The sequence below is a fragment of the Oryzias latipes genome, chromosome 14 (genome assembly GCF_053564925.1).
Source record: "Oryzias latipes strain Hd-rR chromosome 14, Olatipes_Hd-rR_3.1".
NCBI classification, from domain to species: domain Eukaryota; kingdom Metazoa; phylum Chordata; class Actinopteri; order Beloniformes; family Adrianichthyidae; genus Oryzias; species Oryzias latipes.
The window spans coordinates 26,229,700-26,251,917 of record NC_136250.1 but is presented as its reverse complement, the minus strand read 5'-3'; the positions used below and the strand labels follow the sequence as shown (position 1 = coordinate 26,251,917).

Here is a 22,218-nt window from a genome sequence, read left to right as displayed (position 1 = left end):
TTTCTGTTGGATTCTCTTATTTTTCAGATTGGAAAATAACATTTACTCAGGAATATATTATGAAATACCGTACTTTTTATTTCTAATTAAGGAAGGGCGACTTTAGGAAGAACCAATTTGTCACAAAAAAGACAGACACATTTTTATTTGTTTTGTTGTATTTTCACTGAAGATTTAGCTGGTTTTTTTTAGCAGGTACTACCTTACCCCTATTGGATGAATGGCTGCCCTTCACCCATACATGAAATCATGCATTGCTTATTTTGCTCAACATTAAAACAGAATTTTGGATCCCGAAGATCATAAATTATTCAAAAATAGTAAAAAAGTAAACATCAATGGCGTGCAAAAATTGGCCCAGGGTTTATTATATGTGTTCAGACAGAACAGAAGACTTGGCTGTCTGTTTTCTTAACTTCACAGTCCTGCCCTACTGAAAGTCCAAACTGGTGTGATGGAGAATCAAAGGCAGATTAGAAGTGAGGTGAAGTGAGGAGTCTTTTTATAGACGGAATGAGGAGGACCGACCGACCGCTCATTTCTGCAAAGCTGTTTATGTAACGTCAGACAACACTGCTCCAGGAGAGCCCTATTACAGCATCACATCTATTCAAGTTGCGACTTCCAGCATCTCAATCTGTATACCTGAAGAGAAACGATTGAGCTTCTCTTCCAGGTAAATAAAATAAAAAGAACTTTTCAGCATGTTAGCACAAGCTGCAGAGGAAGCAAAAAAAAATAATTGGGTAATCAACTTTGGAAATGATATTAACCCTTGTGCTATCCCAGGCACTTTAACATTGGAAGTGGGGTCATCTAGACCCACTAGACAGTGCGCGGAACCTTTTTTCTTCAATGATTTGTGATCTTCACTGGTGTCCATGGATTACAGGAAATCTTTCCACCTTTATCCCCCTTTGTCATGGTAGTCATCAGTGGTCACTGCTGTTTTGATTTCTGAACCTCCAGGTGTTAAAACTTGAGACTGCAAAGAGACTGTAAAGTGGGACCTTCGTTGGTCAGATTTGTTTCTCAATCCCGAGTTTAAATTCCAAACATCTTGCAACCTTTTTTTCTTTCTTTAACACTCCCTGAGTGAGATCCAAAGCTGCAATAAGGAAGCAGTAGGTGGCAACTTCCAGCTGAAATCCCAGATGTTTTTTGCTGAAATGTTTAGCAGAATGTTTCAAAAATTAAATCTACTGCATAGAAGTTTGGGTTTGATTTTACAGTCTAAAACATCAAAATCAACTCAGCCCAGAAAAATACAATATTTAACTCTTCAGAAAAGGAAAAAGCATCAGCCAGAAACTTGGTCTAATCTTTATATATACATTATTAGTCACCAGTTACAGTACACATTTATATACTACAGGAACACCGACAATACAGGTACTCAGTGTTTTTTTTTCTTTTTTTCCCTTATCTAATCTGCATGTTGAAGAACAACCAATCATGGGGTTTGCCTTCAATCCTTGGGGTAGGGGGCAAGAACGGGAGTCTGCCCCATCATAAGACACCATCCACTGGTCTACATTTGAACAGTCCAACAAGGCCTCTCGCTTTTCTGCTGAGGAATGCCAATTCAACGGAAATGTCCTGCCTCCTTTATCTCAGCTCCTCTGAAGGAAGAAAGCTTCACATTCACAATTTCATCCACATAAAGATCCTCTAAATTTAAAATGAGAAATTATAATCTTGGATTCCTTATGTATTCTTTTCTTAAAAAAGATTGAGGAGTGAATGGGAAACTGACTTCGTAAACCCTGCAGTCATGCTCGTTCAGGTATGGCTAACAGAACAACATTTTGTTTCATCCTTCAGCAGAAGACAAACCCACAGAGCCTTTTATTTTTTAATGCAATGTTATTATTGCTTACAGAGAAAAAGAAAAGCTTCTCGTGTACACAGACACAGTGCAAATAGATTGATGGAGGTCCCTATAGTTAGATAATGGGAGCGTAGAGCTGAACGTCTTGTTTTGCCACCGTCGTGAGAGGAGGAACATTTTTATGCAAGGATGAGCAAAGTATGGGGGTGACACGAGCGAAGCCGGGGGGGGGGGGGGGGGGGGGTCACCACGATTGTTAATTCTTTTATTGCTTGTGATCATCTCAGGGTTTGATTAAAAACAGCAGAATTAGGACAGGGTAAGTGCAGGTAAGCGGAATGGTGTTGCATTGTTTTTGAGGACCTCCTGTGATCCTTAAAATAAACGTACAAGAGGCTATGGAAAGGTACAATTGCACTTCACAGCTGCTGAGTGGCCACGAGTACATCATGCTTAAGTGTTTTTAATCTGCACAGATGATAAAACAGGGCTACAGTCCACTTCCTAAAAAAAACACCTTGTTAGTCTTGAACCATTTTGTTATGATAGGGAATAATTTATTTTACCAACGCAATTGTCAGGACGGTCACAATTGTAACCCCACTGTGAAAAAATTGGGTTTTTGGTGTTTATAACATACTCGTGACATTTTTTGATGACGGAGAAAAATGAAGCTAAAAAAATTTACATTTTAGTAGTTTTTTTTTAATGAAGTCATTGTGAATCAGGAGCAGATGAAAAAATGCAGTTCGGAAGAAAATACACTGGGCTCTCTTAGCAACAGGAAGGGAAAGGGGGGCAGGGTTGCTCAACTCAGGTGAATTTCTAATGAACCACTGCCACTCTGTAGAAACTATGTGCTAGAAAAAGACAGTTTTTTTTTTTTGGCTTATTAAAATCCTAATTTAAAAACCACTGAAAACAATTTAAAGATGTTTAAAAGATAATCAGAGTGGCTCTTTAAGATTTCCACTAAACAAAGCATTTCGTCTTGTTTATCAAGCCTTATGTCATGAGGCAAAGTCATCCGTAACCCTTGTGCTATCCTAGGCACTTTAACGCTGGGAGTTGGGTCATCTAGACCCCACTAGACAGTGCGCTGAACCTTTTTTCTTCAATTATTTCTGAACCTCACTGGTGTCCATGGATTACATGTAATCTTTCCACCTTTATCCACCTTTGTCATGGTAGGGAGAACACGTCAATGTAAGGGTGGGGTCTTCTAAGATAGCACAAGATACATTATCAACTGTTGATGGCAGCTCTGACTTTTCAGTTTGCAGCCGCATTGATATTAAATATGAAAAGATCGAATCCATCCGCTAAAACAGTTGCAGCACAGTGGCCAGTTGTTTAAAGCGCTCCATCACCTGCAACTCATATTGTTGAAGTGAAATCCTGATTCAGTTCACTGATTTCTGCCTTAAAAAAAAGAAAGGATGAATGAATGAATTGTCTCGTTTAGAAAGTCGTTTTATGGATCTTTTCCAGGGTGGCAAAGCAGCAAAGTCGTTGCAGAACAACCCAGTGAAAACCAGAATGACTCAACACCTTTACACTTCAAGTTTCCTATTAATCAAAATCAGATCCTTCTCTTATTTCAGGGATCTATTCAAAGCAAATTCAGCAGATGATGTGAGTGAGACATGGCTAGGACGGCTGATGCGTCACACATGTTCTCCAAGAACTCGCTTATCCTACAGTTAGTACTGACAGCAAACATGCACATCCATGTCTATGTGAATTCTTTATGACTATGATTTCCTTTTTATTTCTTTATTTGGCAGACATTGTGGGGATAAGTCCACAAAATGACTCATTCGCTTTTTCGTTTTCAAGAACATTCCTTAAAGCACCCCTTATAATATGACGGACAGAAAAAAAAAGAAGCACACCAACTCCTGATGACCTAATTCACCACATTCTAGGACATGAGGTACATTCTGCTCTAGTGACGCTCTTTGATAGTGAGTCCATAAGGTTTTCGCCAGATAATTTTAGGATATCAACAGCAGGAGCAGAAGAGGAAAGGATACTGGGAAAATGCTCATTGGAATGCTAGAAAGGTTTGGCCACTGTTAAAAAAACTAAATAAATAAAATTGCCGGCCTGAACGAGGTCATTGTCTAAGTAGTATGTGGATTCTGCACATACCAGGTCGCATGTTAAAGTGCAAGGAACGCATTTCTGTTGGTGAGAAATCCTATTATCAGAGAGAAAACTAACTTGACTCAAGATTATGAGACAGTTTCTTAATAAACAATGTTTGAGTTGGCATTTATTGGCACCAAAGAGGGCAGTTCACTACTATTGTTCTATTAAAATTACTTATAGGTCTTCCCTTGCCGAATCTTTATTGTAGTTCTTTCAAAGCAGCAGCTAATAAGTAATAGTAGCAGTAAGAAAGGTAAAAATTATTTATTGAAATAATGGCTCCATGTGGAATGAAATTTTCCTCCAAACATACAAATTAAACCCTTTCCTTTATCAGTGCAGCCTTTGTCTTAAAAAAAAGGGGGAAGTTAGGAATATATCATCAGCATATATTGATATTTGCACTTTTCTGAATCGCTTGTGTTACTGAGAAAAATAAAACACAATAAAAAAGGTTTTAGGTTCCCCATAATTTGAAACTGTTTTTCTTCTTTAAGTTGGGTCATTTTAATTTCCTATTAAATCAAAAGAGAAAAGGTTAAATGTTGCTATTTAAACAATGTTTGCATTTGGGACAAATGTTTAAACATTTGTTCATGTGGGTCTCATATGTTTTTAAACTTGTCCATAGTGAACGCATGCTTCTTGCTGTCACTTATCCTTAAATCGCAGGTAACCAATCAGAAAGCTGGACATAGTCACGGGACAGTTTCTTCCTTCTACTTTAAGGTTTCAGTGTCGCACAAAAGCTAAAGTTGAGGCAAAACAGTTTAGGAAAGGCGATTTGAAACTGCAGCAGGGAAAATTCTGATTTAGATTTAAAATTGTTTTTTCAAATTTATACAATGAGAAATACTTTTCTTAACAAATTAAGGATGGGTGTGGTTTAGTTTTCCTTATATGTGGTTTTCCGTTAAAATGTTTTTGCATGTCACAATTTTTTAATATCAGGCATTTAATAAAAAAATACAATTTAAATTTACAATTTGAAATTCCTAAACACTACACTGACTTCATTTGGACATTAATTGTTGTATTCAAAAGCTTATTTAAGTCAATTTTAATTTTTAATCATCAAAATGTTGTAATTATTTTTGCTGTAATTCATTTTAAAGACTATTAATGTCCTCCATAGCATGGGCTCTATTGCCTAAACTTCTTATTAGGGATAAAGATTTTTCATTTGAATCATAAAAAATATTAGATTACAAATATATTGTTTTTTTATTTTCTTATTTTTATTATCTTTAACAAGAGGGTGCTATATTTTTACTCCTAGTACTTTTCTCTGTATCATTAGGTCTTCCAACAGGAGCTACAATTCATTGTAGTATCCTTGAAAAAAAAATTACAGTGTTTGACACTAATGAGCCAATAATGTCCATGTATTTATTAATGGGGAAATATAGCACAAATTTCTATTGTTTAAACAGCATAAAAATGTTCTTTTTGGGTTTTTTTGAAAAAAAAAAATCTGATCTCTAAAAGCAACTGCTACACAATTAATTTATTGAATATTTCTTTCTTTAATTGCTTGTCGCACACGTTAAATATAGAACAGATCCAAATTTAAAATTGAATTTAATTAGAAAGAATATTTTTACTTTTTCCTTCTTCAATTAGAAAAAACTTGACATTATGAAATACTTGTTTAAGTCATGTTACTTTAAAATCTGCAAAAAGAAGTTCTAACAAAGAAATACTTTTCAAAGACAAGTGCTAACATATATTAGTTAGGTAGTAGTACAAATGTGGATACAGACTTGAGAGCAGTGTCAATTGCCATGATACTTTTTACATTTTTGCAGCATTTTCCAAAATATTTAACCCTTGCTCTGAAGTTCTATGCCCTCTGTAAAACAAGATATTATAATGACAAACGCCTATTAAATCCCACTTTTAGCTATCTATAGCGCGAGGACAGCAGGGGTAATAAAAACAAATAAAAGGCACTATTTTCGTCTTTTTTTAGCTTTTGTAGCAATTGATTAAAATAGTGCATTTTTGTGAGATACATAAATTCTGCCGCATGTGCCACAACACCAACAACATTTTAGTTATCTAAATATTCCTAATAACTCATGAAGACTTAGGGTTTCTGTCCCCATCTGGAATACTGAACCATAGAAAGAAATTACTCAAGTGTGTGAATTCTAATCTTTTATAATCCAACACTATGAGCTTTCTATTGTGGACAAATTGTTGTTTAATTGCTGGGTTATATACTCCACTACAACGGGCAGAACAACATGCGCCTTCAGAGCCTAAAACCAGGGGCAATGAACGTGCAGGACTTATATGTAGATGTTACCAAAAGGATTGCAGAAGCAGGATGGGCCAGTGAAGCTTAATGCTATGCAGTCACTCGACATTCTTCCTATCTGTTGTGACAAAAAGATGACATGTTAGTTTTTCCTAAAAATGATGTAAAACAGGAAAAGGAAAGACAACAAAAACCCATGAAACCAACGAATCCTTTACTCACTGCTGGTATGGAAAGAGGGGCTGTCATTAGGCCTCGATGCATGAATGGAACGATCATCCACACCACAAACAATGAAATTTTAGTGTTGTTTTTGGTCTAAATATTAGTGAAAATGATTTTTCAAATCTTAACTGGAATCTAAAGCTACAACAAAATTTCAGACGATGTGTTTTCCCCTCCTCAGGCGCGTTTAGAGAAGGATCAGGCTTCACAAAGTAATCGTTATGGCCATTATTTTCATAAACATTTGAACAACTACATGATATGTCTAGGAGGGTATGTATATATATATATATATATATATATATGTATATTATATCATCTGGTAGATTAATTACAATACAGAAAGACAAAATATAGGTTTTCAACTAATGTATTGCTCCTATGGCTAAAAGGGCGAAAATCCCTGCAGGGCTTTACAACATGAGAATGCCTGATTGGCTCCTAATCAGACATTGTCCTAATCATTAGGACAACCTTTTGGCCTTATACACATAAATATAAAGAAGCAACTTCCAAATTTATTTTTTATGCCTTCTGTCCAAAATAAGATCCATCTGTTTAAAGAGTGCAATAGAAACACCAGGGGTTACTAATATAATGCTAAAAGCCTCATCAGACTGAATGCAAACTTAGCTTAAGCCTTAGTCACATGCATCCGTACAGGGGTCGACCCATGCCGGTGCTGCCAGTTTTTGGGTTTGTCCGGGCCTATGGAGGGTCGTAGAGAGGAGCGGCTGCCCCTTAAGAGGAGTGCAGGTGTGTCGAACAGTTACCTAGAGGCTCCTCGGTTATCTTAAGTAACACCGTGAAAATTGAACGTACCATTGTCATGCGTGTGGTAAGTGTATCATGACGTATTTGTGTTTCTGTCTCAGTTACTCCACCCGTACTTGCCCATGATCTACACTGGTCCATGTGCAGTCCGTCTCCCTTGCGCTGCCTGGGGAGTCCATCTCACAACTGTCAGTTAGTTTATGTTATTGCTGTTGCTCTTATTTCTCTGGCTTCTGGAGAAGGGGGTTTGTCCACCACCCCGTGTCATCAAAACATCCAATACTTTCACAAGCCCTCCTCCTTACAAAATTAAAATTTGTCAAAAAATGGACCCCGGTATTATCCGGTGAGTTAACAGGCGTTGTCTTGTGGGCATGTCACATAATATAAAATAAACAATTTTGAAGTTTTATTTTGAAAGTAAAACAGAAGTTTTTATTTTGAAACCTGGACCTGTTTACCATTTCTCCAGATTTTTGTCACAAAATTGACGCGCTGATAGACTGGAAATAGAAGTCTTGCCTATAGCTTGCGTCGATTGCAGGGGGATAGACAGCAGACACAGCAGACAATGATGGAGGTGATGTTAAAATTCACACTGACTAATAATCCTCCAATTTTTTTGTATCAACGCAACGGAGACGCACTGCAGACGGACCAGTGTAAATCAGCCTTTACCCTTTTGTGTGGTTTAAGTGTTCCCTACGACCTGCCATGTGTAGCATGCCCATAGAAAAATGTGAACATTATCACTCTGGGGGCTCACAGAACAGCCTACGACCTTGATATTCCCTGTGCGACCTGCATGCGTTGTACAGGGTTTGCCCATTTTTCGCCCACATATCAGTTGTGACTAAGGCCTGAGCTTTACGGTTCGTAACAAAACTGAGTGCATACTCTCTCACGACGCCTTAATGTCCAGCTATAAAATGTCATCAGAACTTCATTTGTTTTGTTCACCCTGACTGACACAGATCCAACTGTGATTTCAATGCCTGCAGTAAACGTGTCACCCTGCTCTACAATTCATTTTACATTCACTTTGGACACAACCGACATTCCCAGCTCTGGCTTGATGTTAGCCAATCAGCAGGAGAGGGTTCTGTTTGGGCTTCATCGACAGGATGGGGCGGGGGCTTGAAATATGAGGGTCTGCTTAGGTTTGAAAGCTTTCAACCGAGGACGGGGAGCACCAGTCCTCTGACAGAAGCTGTGTTCAAATTAAGCATCTGCACACTCCGAGTGCACCGAATGCCATATTCTCTGAAGCCCAGCAAGAATACAAGGCGTAAACTGAATTCGGCCACAATTCCAACCCATTTCCTGTCTAGCCTTAGCCGTTTTCATTGTCTTTTAGCTCAAAGAATTTTTGGATAGGCTGCTCTTTCGTAGTTACTCCCACTGCAGCCTTTTCTGCTGAAAATAAAGATAACTACAAAATTTTACCCACGTTTTTAAACACAACTCCACGGAGGATGCAGCCTCTTAGTTTGGACACAGCGATAGATTAAAACCACATAATTACTGCAGGAGCAACAACTACCTACTATCAAAGAAAGATGTGTTGTTAAAGGCCCAGGGGGCTTGGCTAAGGGGCGAAAAGACTGAAGAAAGGGCTGAGATGATTTGGATTGGACCACCCCTTCAGAAGGTGGCATCAGGGGGCAGGTGAGGAACAACCACTCCAGGCCTCCAGGTGGAGTAGCACTGCATTTGGCTGGATGGTATCAGAAGCTCCCTGGATTTGCTTGGCCATCTTCGGCCCCACCGGCGAGAACCGTGGTCGCCGCGCCAGGGGTTCCGCCTTACTGCTTTGCTCAACAGCATGGCTGTCTGGGGCCACAGTGGGTCCGTGAAGCCAGAGATTCCCGGCTCCTGAAAGAGAATATTTGACCTGCGCCCCAGCGGGCGCTCTTCGCGATACAAGTGAGAGGTCGTGAAGAGGTCAGGGCTAAAGTTGAAGCAGGCCTTCCTTGAGCCTCGTGTCAGGGAGATGCGGCCCTCCAGCGACGGCCCCAGCAAGCTGAGGCTAGTTCTGTCCGTGAACGAGTCAGTTCGGTCTTCGTAGCCGAGGTCGGCGGGAGCTGAGCACTGCTGCAGGGGCCAACCTCCGCGGCCCTTCCCCCCAATGTCTGCAGTGCTGCCCCCCTCACCACCATCACGCTCAGCTCTAACCGTTTCATCTTCCTCCTCCTCTTCTTGCTCCTCTTCTTCCACCTCTGTTGCATCTTCTTCCACCGCTTGTCCCTCCACCATAGCTTCATCCTCCTCCTCTGTGCTTGTGGGAGGTGGAGAGCGGGGGTCCCGCAAGAAGACAACTATGACAGTTATGTTATCACTAGATCCAGCGTCTCGGGCTGAGGCCACCAGCTTGTGTGCGACCATGGTGGTGTCTCCGCTGTTCTCCTGGAGATGGTCGCTGACCACTCGTACTGCCTCCTCTGGACTCACGGTGTCCCAGAAGCCATCGCAGGCCAGAATCAGGTAGTCTTCGGAACCGTCTAGAGGAAAGACACTGTGGTCCGCATCACCGCAGATGTAGGGTTTGTGCTCAGAGTCCCCTGTCATCAAAGGCAGCATGTTAACAAATACTTTAAGTAAAGGATCTTGATGCAAATTTGTCCTCTGTAGACTTGAATATCTCCCAACCACTGCATGCTGCTGAATTAACTTCTTTTGAGATCCACTGAGGACATTTCGGGATTGTCGATGATACCAACAGTAAAGGGATGGGGCTCTTGAAATTTTCGTTTTTGGGAGATTTAAAACAATTTTGACTGGGCGAAAGGTTTTTATTTTGGTAGTCAAAGGGTTAATACCTTTTTGCTTCAGAAACAGATGAACAAAATGACAAATTGAAGTCATTTTATGTCAGACAGAACACAGTTTGTTTCTGCAAACCAGCTTTTTCTGCTCTTGCTCCTCGGGTTCTGCATGTTTTCCTGCTTTAAAATCCTGATTTAAACCTAAAAAATATCAGACATTAACATAACCTTTAAAGTCCCACTCCGATAATCTTTTCACCTATTTCCAAAGGGTTTCCAATTGGTCTTTTAATTATGATTATGCTGATTTTAATTTTCTTCATATATGTCCTCCATCATTAGAAAAATGCCACAAGAACAACATTTTCATCGGAGTGGGTCAATAAGAGCAGGATGCTGGAGGATCAGGATTTATAAACCATGAAACTTTCTCACAACTAAAGTTGTCTTGGTGTTTTACAGTAATCCGTCCTTAAATCACTACTTTTTGTATTACTCCACACATGCCTTCATTGGGTAACATTAGAGGAGAATGTCTCATATTTCTTTGTTTTTTTTTGTCATTGGCTTTTGGCTTCTCCCTATAGGGGTTTCAATGGCAAATTATTCGACTTCATCAAACCCGTTTGAATAGAAACCTGGACTCTAAAAGAAGACTTAAAGCTGTCCTTACAGATTTTGACTTTGAAATATTTTCTCTGAAGGTTAATTGTATTCATTGTAGAAACTACTCAAGACAGCAGAAAAATTTAAGTTTCATGTTTTAGGCTCCTCTGCTTCATTTGCCAACACTGTGCAAATAAAAGATGGCATCAGGGACTGATTATAGTCAAAAATGAGAGATTTCTTTCAGAAATGTCTGGATTCAGGATCACCGTCTGCTTTGTTTATATGGTTCCCATCAGAGAAAATACATCTATTCAATCAACTGTATTCTATTAGACATTCTATTAAAGGTTGTGTTCTGAATCCATTTATTGAATTAAAGTAATTCAATTTATTTTAATCAGATTAAGTTCAGTTTAAGATAGAGATTGGTATTATGGCCAAAATACTGAATTGTTTTACTGTTTTGTTTTGTTTTAATTTATTTATCACATTTCCACTAAAAACGCCAATTTTTTTCTGCACTGAAATCTGTTTTTACATAACTTATATTATTATAAATAATATAAAGGTTGAGATGATAATTCAACGATTTTTAAGATTCTCCCTAAATTTAACACAACGATTTAAATTAAGGATTGTACAACCACAGCCAGATAAAAACAAAAAAGAAGTGGTAAATAATAAACTCAAGTTTTACGAATAAACAAACACAACCCAAAAAATGGTTTAAATGCAAAAAAAATAATAAAAAAAACAACAAACAATTGCATCGGTTTGAGTGATAACAGGTCACATAAATTCTTTACCTATTGCTCTGGAGACAGAAAGACTACCATTGACCCTCCATGTGCCAAACCAGATCACGCATCCTCCCAGGGCTTCAATCCTCTTCTTCTCATCCTGCAACAAACCGGTGATCTGTGTCATCGCAGCTGCAATTCTGCAACCACTGTTAAATTGCAGCACTTTTCCTCCCTGGTGGTTACTGTAAGCTGTTGTCATTGGGTAGGTAGGTCTACTTTGGGGGTTTGGGGACAAAAAAAAACCTGAAATGTGCGCTAAAACTGACAAAATATCTACCAGGAAAAAACATTATTTACAGACAAAAGGAAATTTGCCACAGCTGAGCTATGAATTTCCAAAATAAAGTTTATTTAAGCAGCTGTGAAAGCTTTACATTTAGGGGCTCATGTTTGTCCCTCACCTCTCTGTCTGGTTTATGTGGTTTCATCAGCTCCACCACTTGCCCTCTTCGAACCAGAATGACCTGAGAGTCTCCCAGCCAGGCTACGTACAGCGTCTGGCCTCGTAGAAACGTCACCACTCCTGTGGTCCCACAGCGGAGTTTCTGCCCAGAAATCCCACACATGAATAAATAACTGGAGCTAAAGTTTTACATCTATGAAAATGTTACCTCTCGTTACCTCTCGTGAGGCCTTCTTCACAAAGCGCTCATCAGTGACCTTGAAGGCTTTGCAGAGCGCTTCGATGGGATCCTGGCTGAAGGATTCTTGATGAACTAAGTTGACGTGCAGGTGGTTGGCAGCGTAAATAGCTGCATCCACGCCTCCGTGACCATCGAACACAGCAAAGAAAGCCTGCTCCTCCTGATCCTGAGGGACCAAAGAAAACAATCCAAAACAATAAATATGATAACATCCAAAAAATGTTCTTTTATAAAGGTCAGAAAAAGGAAATAATCGTGTGAAGCAGAAAAGAGCTTTTTGTGCAGCAGCTTATAGTTTGCATTGAAAATACAGGTTCCTTGAAAAAGAAGTCAAATATTCTTGGAATTTGAAAATTTGTCTTTAAATAAGAAAAATGAGGTAAAATGCCTTCTTATTTCAAGAAGAAAATCTGTTCACCAAGACATTTTGTCTCAATTTAAGATTATTTTTGCTATTAAAAAAACGACAGAACATATTTTATTCTTAAAACAAGGGTCTTTTTACTTTCTCAAGATTCAGATTTTGCTGTGTGATGCCTTAGTATTTCAAAATCTTTCATTCATTTGAACGTTTGCATTTGAACAGATTTACTTGAAAATAAGATGGTTCATGTCTGTGGTTCAAGTGTCAATAGTGGGAAATTTGTTTGCCAAATGTGACCCATCCCCTGAGGTAGCAGCTGTAACCCCACAGTGTGGAGTCTACAGCAGAGAAGCATTTGTTCTTAGACGATGGCTTGAGCCAACAGCGGAATCGAACCGACCATCTCTCAGGCATTACTCTAAGACCTTCATCACATGCACCTGTACTGAGACTATGGGTTTTTCGGGTTGTGGAGGTTCGTAGAGAGAAGCGGTCGCATCTTAACGGGGAACCCAGGTGTGTCTTACAGCTCCTTTGAGGCTCATGCCTCCCACCACAAGGGACATCATGGAATGTAAACATACCATTGTTGTGTGTGGGTAAGTGTATCTAGCTATACACACTTATGATGTACAGGTGATGCTATTGTTTGGTGTCCTTACACACAGACTGTGCTTTGTCTGATTTTCTATTTTCACACACTTACCAAGTGCAGAGCACTGACGGGCTTCCTGCAAAGTATTCAGGGGGTTGAAAGAATAAAAATCCCCACAACGTGCCTGCATCTTACCTACTTCCCACTTCCTTACCCTTGCATGTTGTTTTAAGTGTTTACCACAACCTGTTGCCTGCAGCATGCTCGTAGAAAACCACGCACATTAACTATTTCACTCTAAGGCAGGGTTGTCAGAATCCAGGCCTTGAGGGCCAGTGTCCGACATGTTTTCCAACCAATCTGCCATTGAAGCTCCCTATTGGCTATGCACACCTGATTCAGGTGATCAGCAGCAGATGAGGCAGGATTTCTGGAGAAGCACCTGCAAACAGCTTGGATCCACCCATTTATGAAGGTTGTGATGTTAGTCTTGTCCTGAAAAGCTTAGTTTGATGCTGTTTTGGAAGTTTTCGCTAGTTTAATGAATCAGATTAAAAAATGAGATCTCTGTTTTGTTTTTTATATTTAAAAAAATATTTTTAGCTCTGAAATTATGTGTAAGTAATACTCTATCACTCTGCCTGATGAACCCAGACTGACAGATTGTGACATATTTCTTCCCAGTTTAGAGAAAATGCTGTTACTGTTAGCTACTCTGCTGAATTTCTTTCCATACCTGGATGTTGAAGAGCGTGTTGAAGTCTGGGATGATGACGTGTTTGTCCTCCATCTTGCGCCTCATGTTCTTGATGGCGTGAATGGACGTTTCATAGTACGGCAGCGGACGGCGGTGGAAGGGGAGCTCCTTCAGCCAGAGGCAGCACATCTCAAACAATATATTAAACACGAGTCGGGCCACCGTCACAGCCTCGATCTCTGCAAAATCAAACAAACAAAACACGGTTAGACAGGGGGCTGAAAAAAACCTACCACTCGTTTCTGTCATTACTTTCTAGATTCAAGCTTAGAGGAAAATATTCTCCTTTATTTATTTTATGAATATCAAATTTCTTCTCATAAACATCTGCTGCCTGAAGATTTTTACAGCCTAAAAAGTGCATGCAGAAATTTATCTTCGAGTGTTTACTTATGTTTTATGACGTACATTTTCTTATAAACAGCTTTTATTTAAGATTATTTTCTCGAGGATCTTTTTTCAGAAAGAAAATGATCAAAACAATTTAGATCTCCAGATTTTAACTCTCTGAGCTGGAATAAAAGCTCCGCAGCAAAACTAAACGAAAAGTTTTTTTAGCTCTACATACAGAAGTGCTCAAAACACAGACATGGACCAAAGTGTTGATATTCCTCTGTTAATAAAAGACTTGGTCAGTAAGATAACCTAGAATGAACCAAAGTATAGGTAGGTAACAATAATAACTGTAACGGACTGGAGACCTGTCCGTGGTGTGCATCGCCTTCGCACTAAAGTAGCTAGGATAGGCTCCAGCAACCCTGTAAACCCTAAAAGGAATTCAGCAGGTTTCAGTAACTTGTGTAAAAATCAACCAAAAAAACCAACCCAGATGTTTCTCTTGAGTTTCTACTTAGCTGAGTCATTTAGAAAAAAGAAAAATTGTGGAAGCATAGCCAGGTATAAATGACAAAAAGACAAAAAAACTATATGATCATTTAGAAGATTTAAGCGGTAGCCTTGAAATATGCTACCTAGTGTCAGAAAGACCTTTTATTTCCCTCAAGCAGGTCATTTTAACCCCACAGAAACAAAAAAAAAACAAGAGTGAAACCATTTCGAAATGTCTTCCTACAAGCCCAGACGTAAATCCTGGTAAAGATCTGTAAAAGCAGCTAAAACGTGCCGTCTGGAGAAAGAAAAACTGAGCTAATTAAAGTGTACTTATGAGGGGAGGGTAAAATACCTGCACACAGGTGCAAAGGTCACATGTAATATAAAAGATTACATTGATTGACCACTTCATGTCCCGCTCTGATCAAATAGTTTCTACAGAGCGGCATTAGAAATTCACCTCTGAGCTGTGAATGTGTGTGGGTGGGAGGGGGGGGGGGGGCGTTGCTGCTGAGCAACTCCGCCCCCCTTTGCCCTCCCTGTTGCTGAGAGCTCTGCTTATGTGTTTTCCCGCTAGCCGACAGCCCCTCACACCCCCAACCTAACATTATCAGAGCAACAAAAATGGCGAGCAATGTTGGCCAGCCGTACAAATTTGCCGGGAAGTCGTCCACAAGTGGATGCATGGCAATGGAGTGGAACAGGGAGATTGTGGCCCACCCAGTGTATTTTCTGCATCACAAATAAGCTTTTTTTTGGTCAAACAGCATTTGTGTTTGTTCAATTCAATTCAATTCAATTTTATTTGTATAGCCCAAAATCGCAACAACAGTCGTCTCGATGGGCTTTGAAGTAAAACATGAAATCAAAAGGATCACGAATACAAAGAGTTCAATAGGAAAATACTAAAATGAACTAACAAAATGACTAAGCTATACTGGCATCCCTGCCCTTAGACCCCCCTTCGCGGTAAGGAAAAACTCCCCAAAAAAAACGGATTCCGGAAAAAACGAAGAAACCTCAGGGGTGCCCACATAATTTGTTTGTTCTAGATTCACAATGTTTTTTGAGCAAAGAAATGCTCAGAAATGTTTATTTTAATCTTATTTTTCTTTTTATATGTCCTCCATCATTAGAAAAATGCCTCCAAAACATAATTTTCATCGGTTTGGGTCTTTTGGTGTTCCAAATTGACTGTTTTATTACTTTAAATTAACAACTGTTAATTGGTGGATTTTCTGTACATTTTTACCTATTTTCCATTTGATCAGTTTTAAATCTGTTTTAGGGAGCGTAGTGGGTTTTCTTTTTTCTTCAGAGCGGCACCAGCAGTTCTGTCCATGTGTGTTTCTAAAATAGAAAGGAGGGGAGGGGGGAAAAAAAGAACGGCGGAGTGCAACGAAGCAACTGCAAACAGGATGAGGCGGCTGTTACACAACATGTGAACTTTTAGTGAGCACGCATGGTGAGCTTCGGCGCAGGTCCATGAAGATCAAGCCTCCTCCATCTCCCATGACTTATTCAAGAATGAGATTACCAAACACGTTCAAGGGAGGATGTCTGTCGTATCGGACAAGAGCCGCGTTGTGTTTTCATTTGAATGAAATAGTAACAGTGGAGCTTTTTACCTGCATTTCACTTAAAGCAAGAAATTTGGACAACTTCACGCTTCAAGCTGTTTTTGTGAGAAGTGTTTTCTTTTTCTTCAATAGTTAAGAAGGAGTTAATAGAATTAATTTTAAATTGTGTTCTATTTTCTTGGGTTTATGTTTTTGTTCGCCACATAAAAAAAGGGCTGTGAGCCACATTTCCATCTTAGAACAGCTGTTCACAGCCAAAACTCAGAAGAGGAGAACATCTGCCAAGCAGTGTATTTCTGAGAAAGTTTTAATGAACGTTTTCTAATTCACAAGGTCATTTCAGCAGAAAAAAATATGTTTTTTAAAGCACAGCCTAACAAAACCTCTGCATGAAAATGTTGTTTTCTTATAGTTACTGTATTTAAAACTTTTCATTTTTTTGGTTTTGGTTTTTGAGCCTTTGCTGATTTCTTGTCTGCTATTTTCCAGATTTATCGTATTATTCATAAAGTTCGATAATTCATATATTTTTTTAAAAAGACTTCAAACAGCAAAATATAATTTAAATGTAAAAGCTCAGTTTTCTTCCAAAGTAGTTTTGGAAATATGAGATATTTCCAACCATAGCCATAGTCATCATTCCCTGTTGTTGTCATACCCTGAAAACATATTCATTGAAATAAATGCATTTTTTTGGTAACCTTTCAAACAAAGCTTTAACAATTTAAAAATCTATCATTTAAAAACCGCTTTGCTTTCTTACTTTTTGCAATTTATGCACAATTAAATAATGTTTGCAAACAAAAACTGCACAGAAAAGACAAAAAATATACAACGCTGGCATAGAAACCTAAATAAATAGTCCATCTTTGCTAAGCTAAATAGCAAATGTCAAGCAAGGCTTCAGTTAGTAACAAATTATTCAAACAGTTACTACTTTTATTCTGGTTCCACCCACGTGAATGACCTCCTGACCCAGTGTGTACCAACCTAGTCATCTGGATTGAATTGAACTTTATTTCACTCAGAGAGGAAAAAATTCACTGGCCTTTTGTCAATACTTACAAAGGCCCAGAAGTGAAAATATCAGCAAAAAGTCACTCAACGCAAACGCATTTTAAAGATCACAACAATTAAAAAAAGCAAAACAAATAATACAAAAACACTTTTATATTTTAGAAAACCGAACAACCAAATTCCTGAAGCCAAAATACAATTCCCCCCCAAAATTTTTTAGAAACAAAAAAGAAATGTTTCTGAAAACCAAAGTCACTACTAGTAATCAAAATAAAAACTACGAAATGAAACACAGTAAGAAACCAGTAAAGGTAGGTTCAATGGAACATCTCTGATTGGATAATGACATTTGAGGCTCTTTACTGTTCGTGTACTAATAAAAGTTTTGTAATTATTACGGAGCATATCCAGTATCGCTTCATACCAAAATAACTTTTGGTTTCAATGCTGGACAAATGTCATCATCCACTCAGCAATGTCCCATAATACCTACCTCTTCCGGTTCCTTTAAAAAAATAAAAATGTTTCAAAAATAGATGTAATTTCCGAAAATCAAAATGTTAAAAAATGAAAGAAAAGAAGAAAATGGAAAAGGAAGGTACTATTGCACATCAGTAAAATGTCTCATTTTGATTTTGCATCATTGTCATTGTGATCTTTAATATGTTTTTGCGTTGAGTGACAAGCTACATTCAGCTTCTATGCTCCACAGATCTTTTTAACAAAAGTTTACATCCGCACTGTTAGTTTAAGCTTTTAAGCTTACTGTAAAGCCTACTGCTTACTTCAGCTCGGTTCCAAATTTTTATTTGAAAATTCACCTCTTTCATGTTTCTTTTAAATTTGTCTTGCCTATGCGAGGGCACTATTGTGCGTCCAGATGAAAGCAAAAGTTCTTTACGCCGTTTCCTATCTACATTCCAGCTGTGAGTAAATCTTTGAGCCTCATCTGCGCCGTCCAGCGGTCAAAGCCCTCTTAGTGCACTTTGCATGGGAGAACTGGGACAAAGCCCTGGTGGTATCATGCATGCATGTGTGAGTGTGACGAGAGAGAAAGACCTAGTTTGTGTGAGACAGTGGTCTCGTGGGGCCCCCGCGGGACTCACGTGGTAATGGGTCAGCTCCGTCTTCTACAGTCTTGTTGAGGTGGTGAATGGAGAGGTCAGTCTGAAGGATGCTGTCTGCGGTGGCTCTGGCTAAGGCGGCTGCCAGCGAGCAGGGACAATTGCTGTGGTGGGGAGAGAGCACAATGGGGAACAGGTCAGAAGAAGAAACCCAATTCTGAGTCCTCTTTGTAGGACAACAGGGTCACCTTTCATTTTTGCAGTAAAACGTGTCCAAATGTGCAGAAAGTGTGCAATGTTAGATGGAACCCTAAAGCAGCAGTTTGCTGTCTGAACTTTGAAAAGTTTCAGGCATGGACTCCTACAAGCTGCACACCAAGTTATAAACTTTATTACTGCGCCCCCGTCACTGCGAAATGTAACACGAGCTGATGACATCATCTGCAATTGGAATTTTACGCCCGTAGTGCCTGCATACCGTGCCATTTAACCTGGACTGCATTTAAGCAATTAAAAGACGCGATGGCGGAGCAAACTCAATCCAGAAAATTGCCCTTCCAGAATTTCAAAGACAAGCCCACCATTACTGTATTCTAAATACAAGAGGGGTTAGATTCAGACTCGGTCCCAAAAAAAAAAAAGAAAAAACATTTTCACTGCATATTGACTTTCTAGTACTGGGTTTTCATGTGAAAATGTGTGAGAGACAACCATACGGCCTGCATTCTTTCAACCTTTATAATAAATAACATTCAATGTAAAGTAACTATTTCGAGGACATTCTTGGATACCGTTTGATCCTTCACATAGAACAGAAACAAATATAAAAACATTTTTATCAAAATTACTGTGATTTTTTTTTATATATGAAGACTTGAAATAAAATATAAATAAAGTCTGTCTGGAAACGAAAAACACTTAGGTCGACATTAAATCTGGATTCAAATGAAATGACACATATTATTTGCTATTAAATGCTTGCTGTAAATTTTTAAATGTAAATCATCTGAACAGTTTTATATTTATTTATATTATATTTATTCAGAACTACAACCCACTGTGGTTTTGATCCCAGAAAGTCTGTTCTTCTCGTTTGGCCCTTAAAGCTCTGAAGGTCAAGTAGCCACAGGTTGCAACGGCTTTTTACCTCATTTGACCAATCACAATCAAGAAACTGTAGTTCTTAGAAAAAGCTGGGAGCCAAATATTATTAATTTTATGCCAGAAGCCTGCGGGCCAGTAGATATTTAAACCCAGTAGATATCTAAACCCAGTAGATATTTTGCCCACGGGCCAGATTTTGGACATGCCTGTTCTAATGTAAATATAACTTCAGATAAATTCGATTAAGATATAGAACAGGTGGCAAATCCTTTCAAATTTAACATTTTGTTTTCTAAAGTATAGTTATTTTGGTGGATCCAGTTATTAAAATAATCGTGCAAAGCACTTTAGCCACGAGAAAATCTGTAGGTGCCCCTCAGGTTTAAAGATGGTATTTTGTGCATGAACAGCCCATATTTTTTAGACTGGGGCAGGTCGAATCTGAATTCTTTAGTAACAATTGAGTGTATGGCTACCATCTTTACAAAGATGAATTTTTCTCGTGGCTAAGGTACCTTTCTGAAAGAGCGGATCCTATGGTACATGCCAAATTTGGTGCTCATACCACAAAATGCAGGATTTATCCAAAATATCAACTGAACAGGCTCGGCTGTTTGGTATGTTGAGGCTTTTAAAATCCCCCCCCCCCCAAAAAAAAACCTGATGTACCACCTACCTTGTCTTATTAATATAGATGTCAACATCTTTAGAAAAACTTTGTATATATAAAAAAAAACCTGTATGTGTATGTATAAAAATAATCTTAAAGATCCCTGTATCACTATAAATAAAATACCAAACCACTAAAATGCTGGAGACAATAGCGTCATCAGGCTTGAAAAGTATAAACGCCACTCAGAAATTCACCACAGGCGAAACCGGCCAACCTTTAGAATGAACTGGAACACATGATTGCGGTAGAGATGCAATACGATTGGCCGATCGCTATAAAATAGTCTTCAGAGTAACAAGAATATAAGATAATTCTGCTCGTTGCAGCAGGAGTATCGCAACATCTGGACAAATGTGTGTGCGTTGAAGTGTGCCAATGGTGGAGAAGGCGTACCTCTTTTTAAGGTTAACAAGAATCAGTGAGGGGGAGGACTGGAAGGGGAGGAAGGAGGGGGTCATTTCAAGGACTGAACCTAGCACTCCCTCTCCATGAGTCACAGCCATAACTAGGCCACCTCCAGATGTAAGTAACCATGGCAACCAAACGTCTGGATGATATCCATTACTTTCCCCATCAAGTTGAAAATGAGCCTGAAGTCAGCGAGGAAAACGGAGCAAATGCTCGCAACTGTGATTATGACAACGGCTGGATGTGACAAATCTGGTAATCTGATCATCTGCAGCCAGTCGCACCTCTAATCTGGCCTTTTTAATGTAAGTATAAAAGAACAAACTTCAGGCTCACAGGGGATTTCTGTACTAAATTTCAGCATCTAACTCTCCGTGACTCCAGTCTGGACTTCACTGAGTTGCAACATAGCCGCCTGAAATGCCAAACTTTGCAGCTACGATGGAGAGAAGAAAAATGTATGAATATAGGATTCCTCACTTCTGACATAAATGCTTATCCATTTAAATTACAAATTATAATAAAATGTTTGTCCATACTCTCCCTTGACATTTTTTGCCCCCCTCTCAAAGCCTAATAAATTGTTAATCAGTACCTCCTCAGTCTGTATGGGTTCCTTTTAATCAAATATCTAGCAGGAGATCAGCTGAAACCTCAAAGGCTGCCTTGCATTTAATTTCCCTCTAACACAAGAGCCGGGGTCGGTGGAGAACAACACAGGAACATAATGTACAATTAAATACTCAGCATTCGGCGTGAAATGCTTTCTGTGGTTCGTGTGCCAAAACACTGGGCTTTAATCAACGAAAGTGGCCGGCCAGAATTCTTGTCTGTATGTTTTGAGCCACAGCTGCAGCTGAAGGAGCAGATTTTCATGAACAAGAGACGGCTTGATAATTGATGAGTCGAAAAGCGAAGGCTTTTAAAGAATCTGGGAGGTGTTTCTTATTATAAATTAATATTTATCCCATTGTTTTATTATGCTCTAGACTCAAAAAGAAAAAAAATTTGCCCATCCATCCACTTTCTGATACAACTGAATCCCCTTTGGGGTCCCAGGGCTGCCAGACCTATCCCAGTCCCTGTTGGATGAAGGTCCTAAGATACACACTCACTCACATGCACACCTAAGGACAATTTAGAGATTTCCAACCTATAAAGCATTTTTTTGGACTGCGGGAGGAAACCAGAGTGCCTCAAGAAAACCCACACAGGCAGTAGGAGGACATGCAAACTCCACACAGAAAGGAACGAGCCGGGATTTGAACCAGGAACTTTTTGCTGTAAGACAAAAAGAGCTAACACTAGGTTTGTTGACCACCTTGAAGACCATCTTGTTACTTTTCTTTTAATTATCACCATTGGGAAAGGTTGATGCAGCTTCATAACATTAAAGGAAATGCTGTAGCATAGGTCCTCTGAATAATAAGTAAATCTCCTACTGAGCTGTAAAAAAAATATAATCTCATTTCAATCCCCTTCATAATCATAAAGCAGGTTTCTCTCTAGATAACACCCACATTTTTTCTTTTTAAATTTTTTTTTTAAAGAGCCTTGATTTCGTCACGACTGTCTGGCCATAAAGCAGAGCTATTTGTCACTCTGAAAGGTCAAGGACGGCCTTTAAGGCCAGGGATACAGTATGTAGCATAAAAGGTATTAAATGTGAAGTTTCTGCCTAATTTTAAATTTAATGGCCGTCCATTACAACCTTGTGGTCTAACTTGTGCAGCTTTGTCCCTGTTATAAACTACTCA

The 22,218-nt window shown here is 39.0% G+C and overlaps 1 protein-coding gene across 1 annotated transcript in view; it reads right to left on the bottom strand.

The window, feature by feature from the left end:
- Positions 1-4,496: 4,496 nt before the first annotated feature.
- The window catches only part of ppm1e (protein phosphatase, Mg2+/Mn2+ dependent, 1E), a 53,359-nt gene continuing 35,637 nt past the window's right edge, over positions 4,497-22,218 (bottom strand). Inside the window, exons 3-8 of the mRNA XM_023962845.2 lie at positions 18,319-18,440; positions 13,764-13,963; positions 12,046-12,234; positions 11,826-11,969; positions 11,428-11,521; positions 4,497-9,808 (exon numbers count right to left, since the gene is read on the bottom strand). Coding sequence (XP_023818613.1) covers positions 8,892-9,808; positions 11,428-11,521; positions 11,826-11,969; positions 12,046-12,234; positions 13,764-13,963; positions 18,319-18,440 — 1,666 coding nt within the window. The 3' untranslated portion in view covers positions 4,497-8,891. The remainder of the gene's footprint in view (positions 9,809-11,427; positions 11,522-11,825; positions 11,970-12,045; positions 12,235-13,763; positions 13,964-18,318; positions 18,441-22,218) is intronic.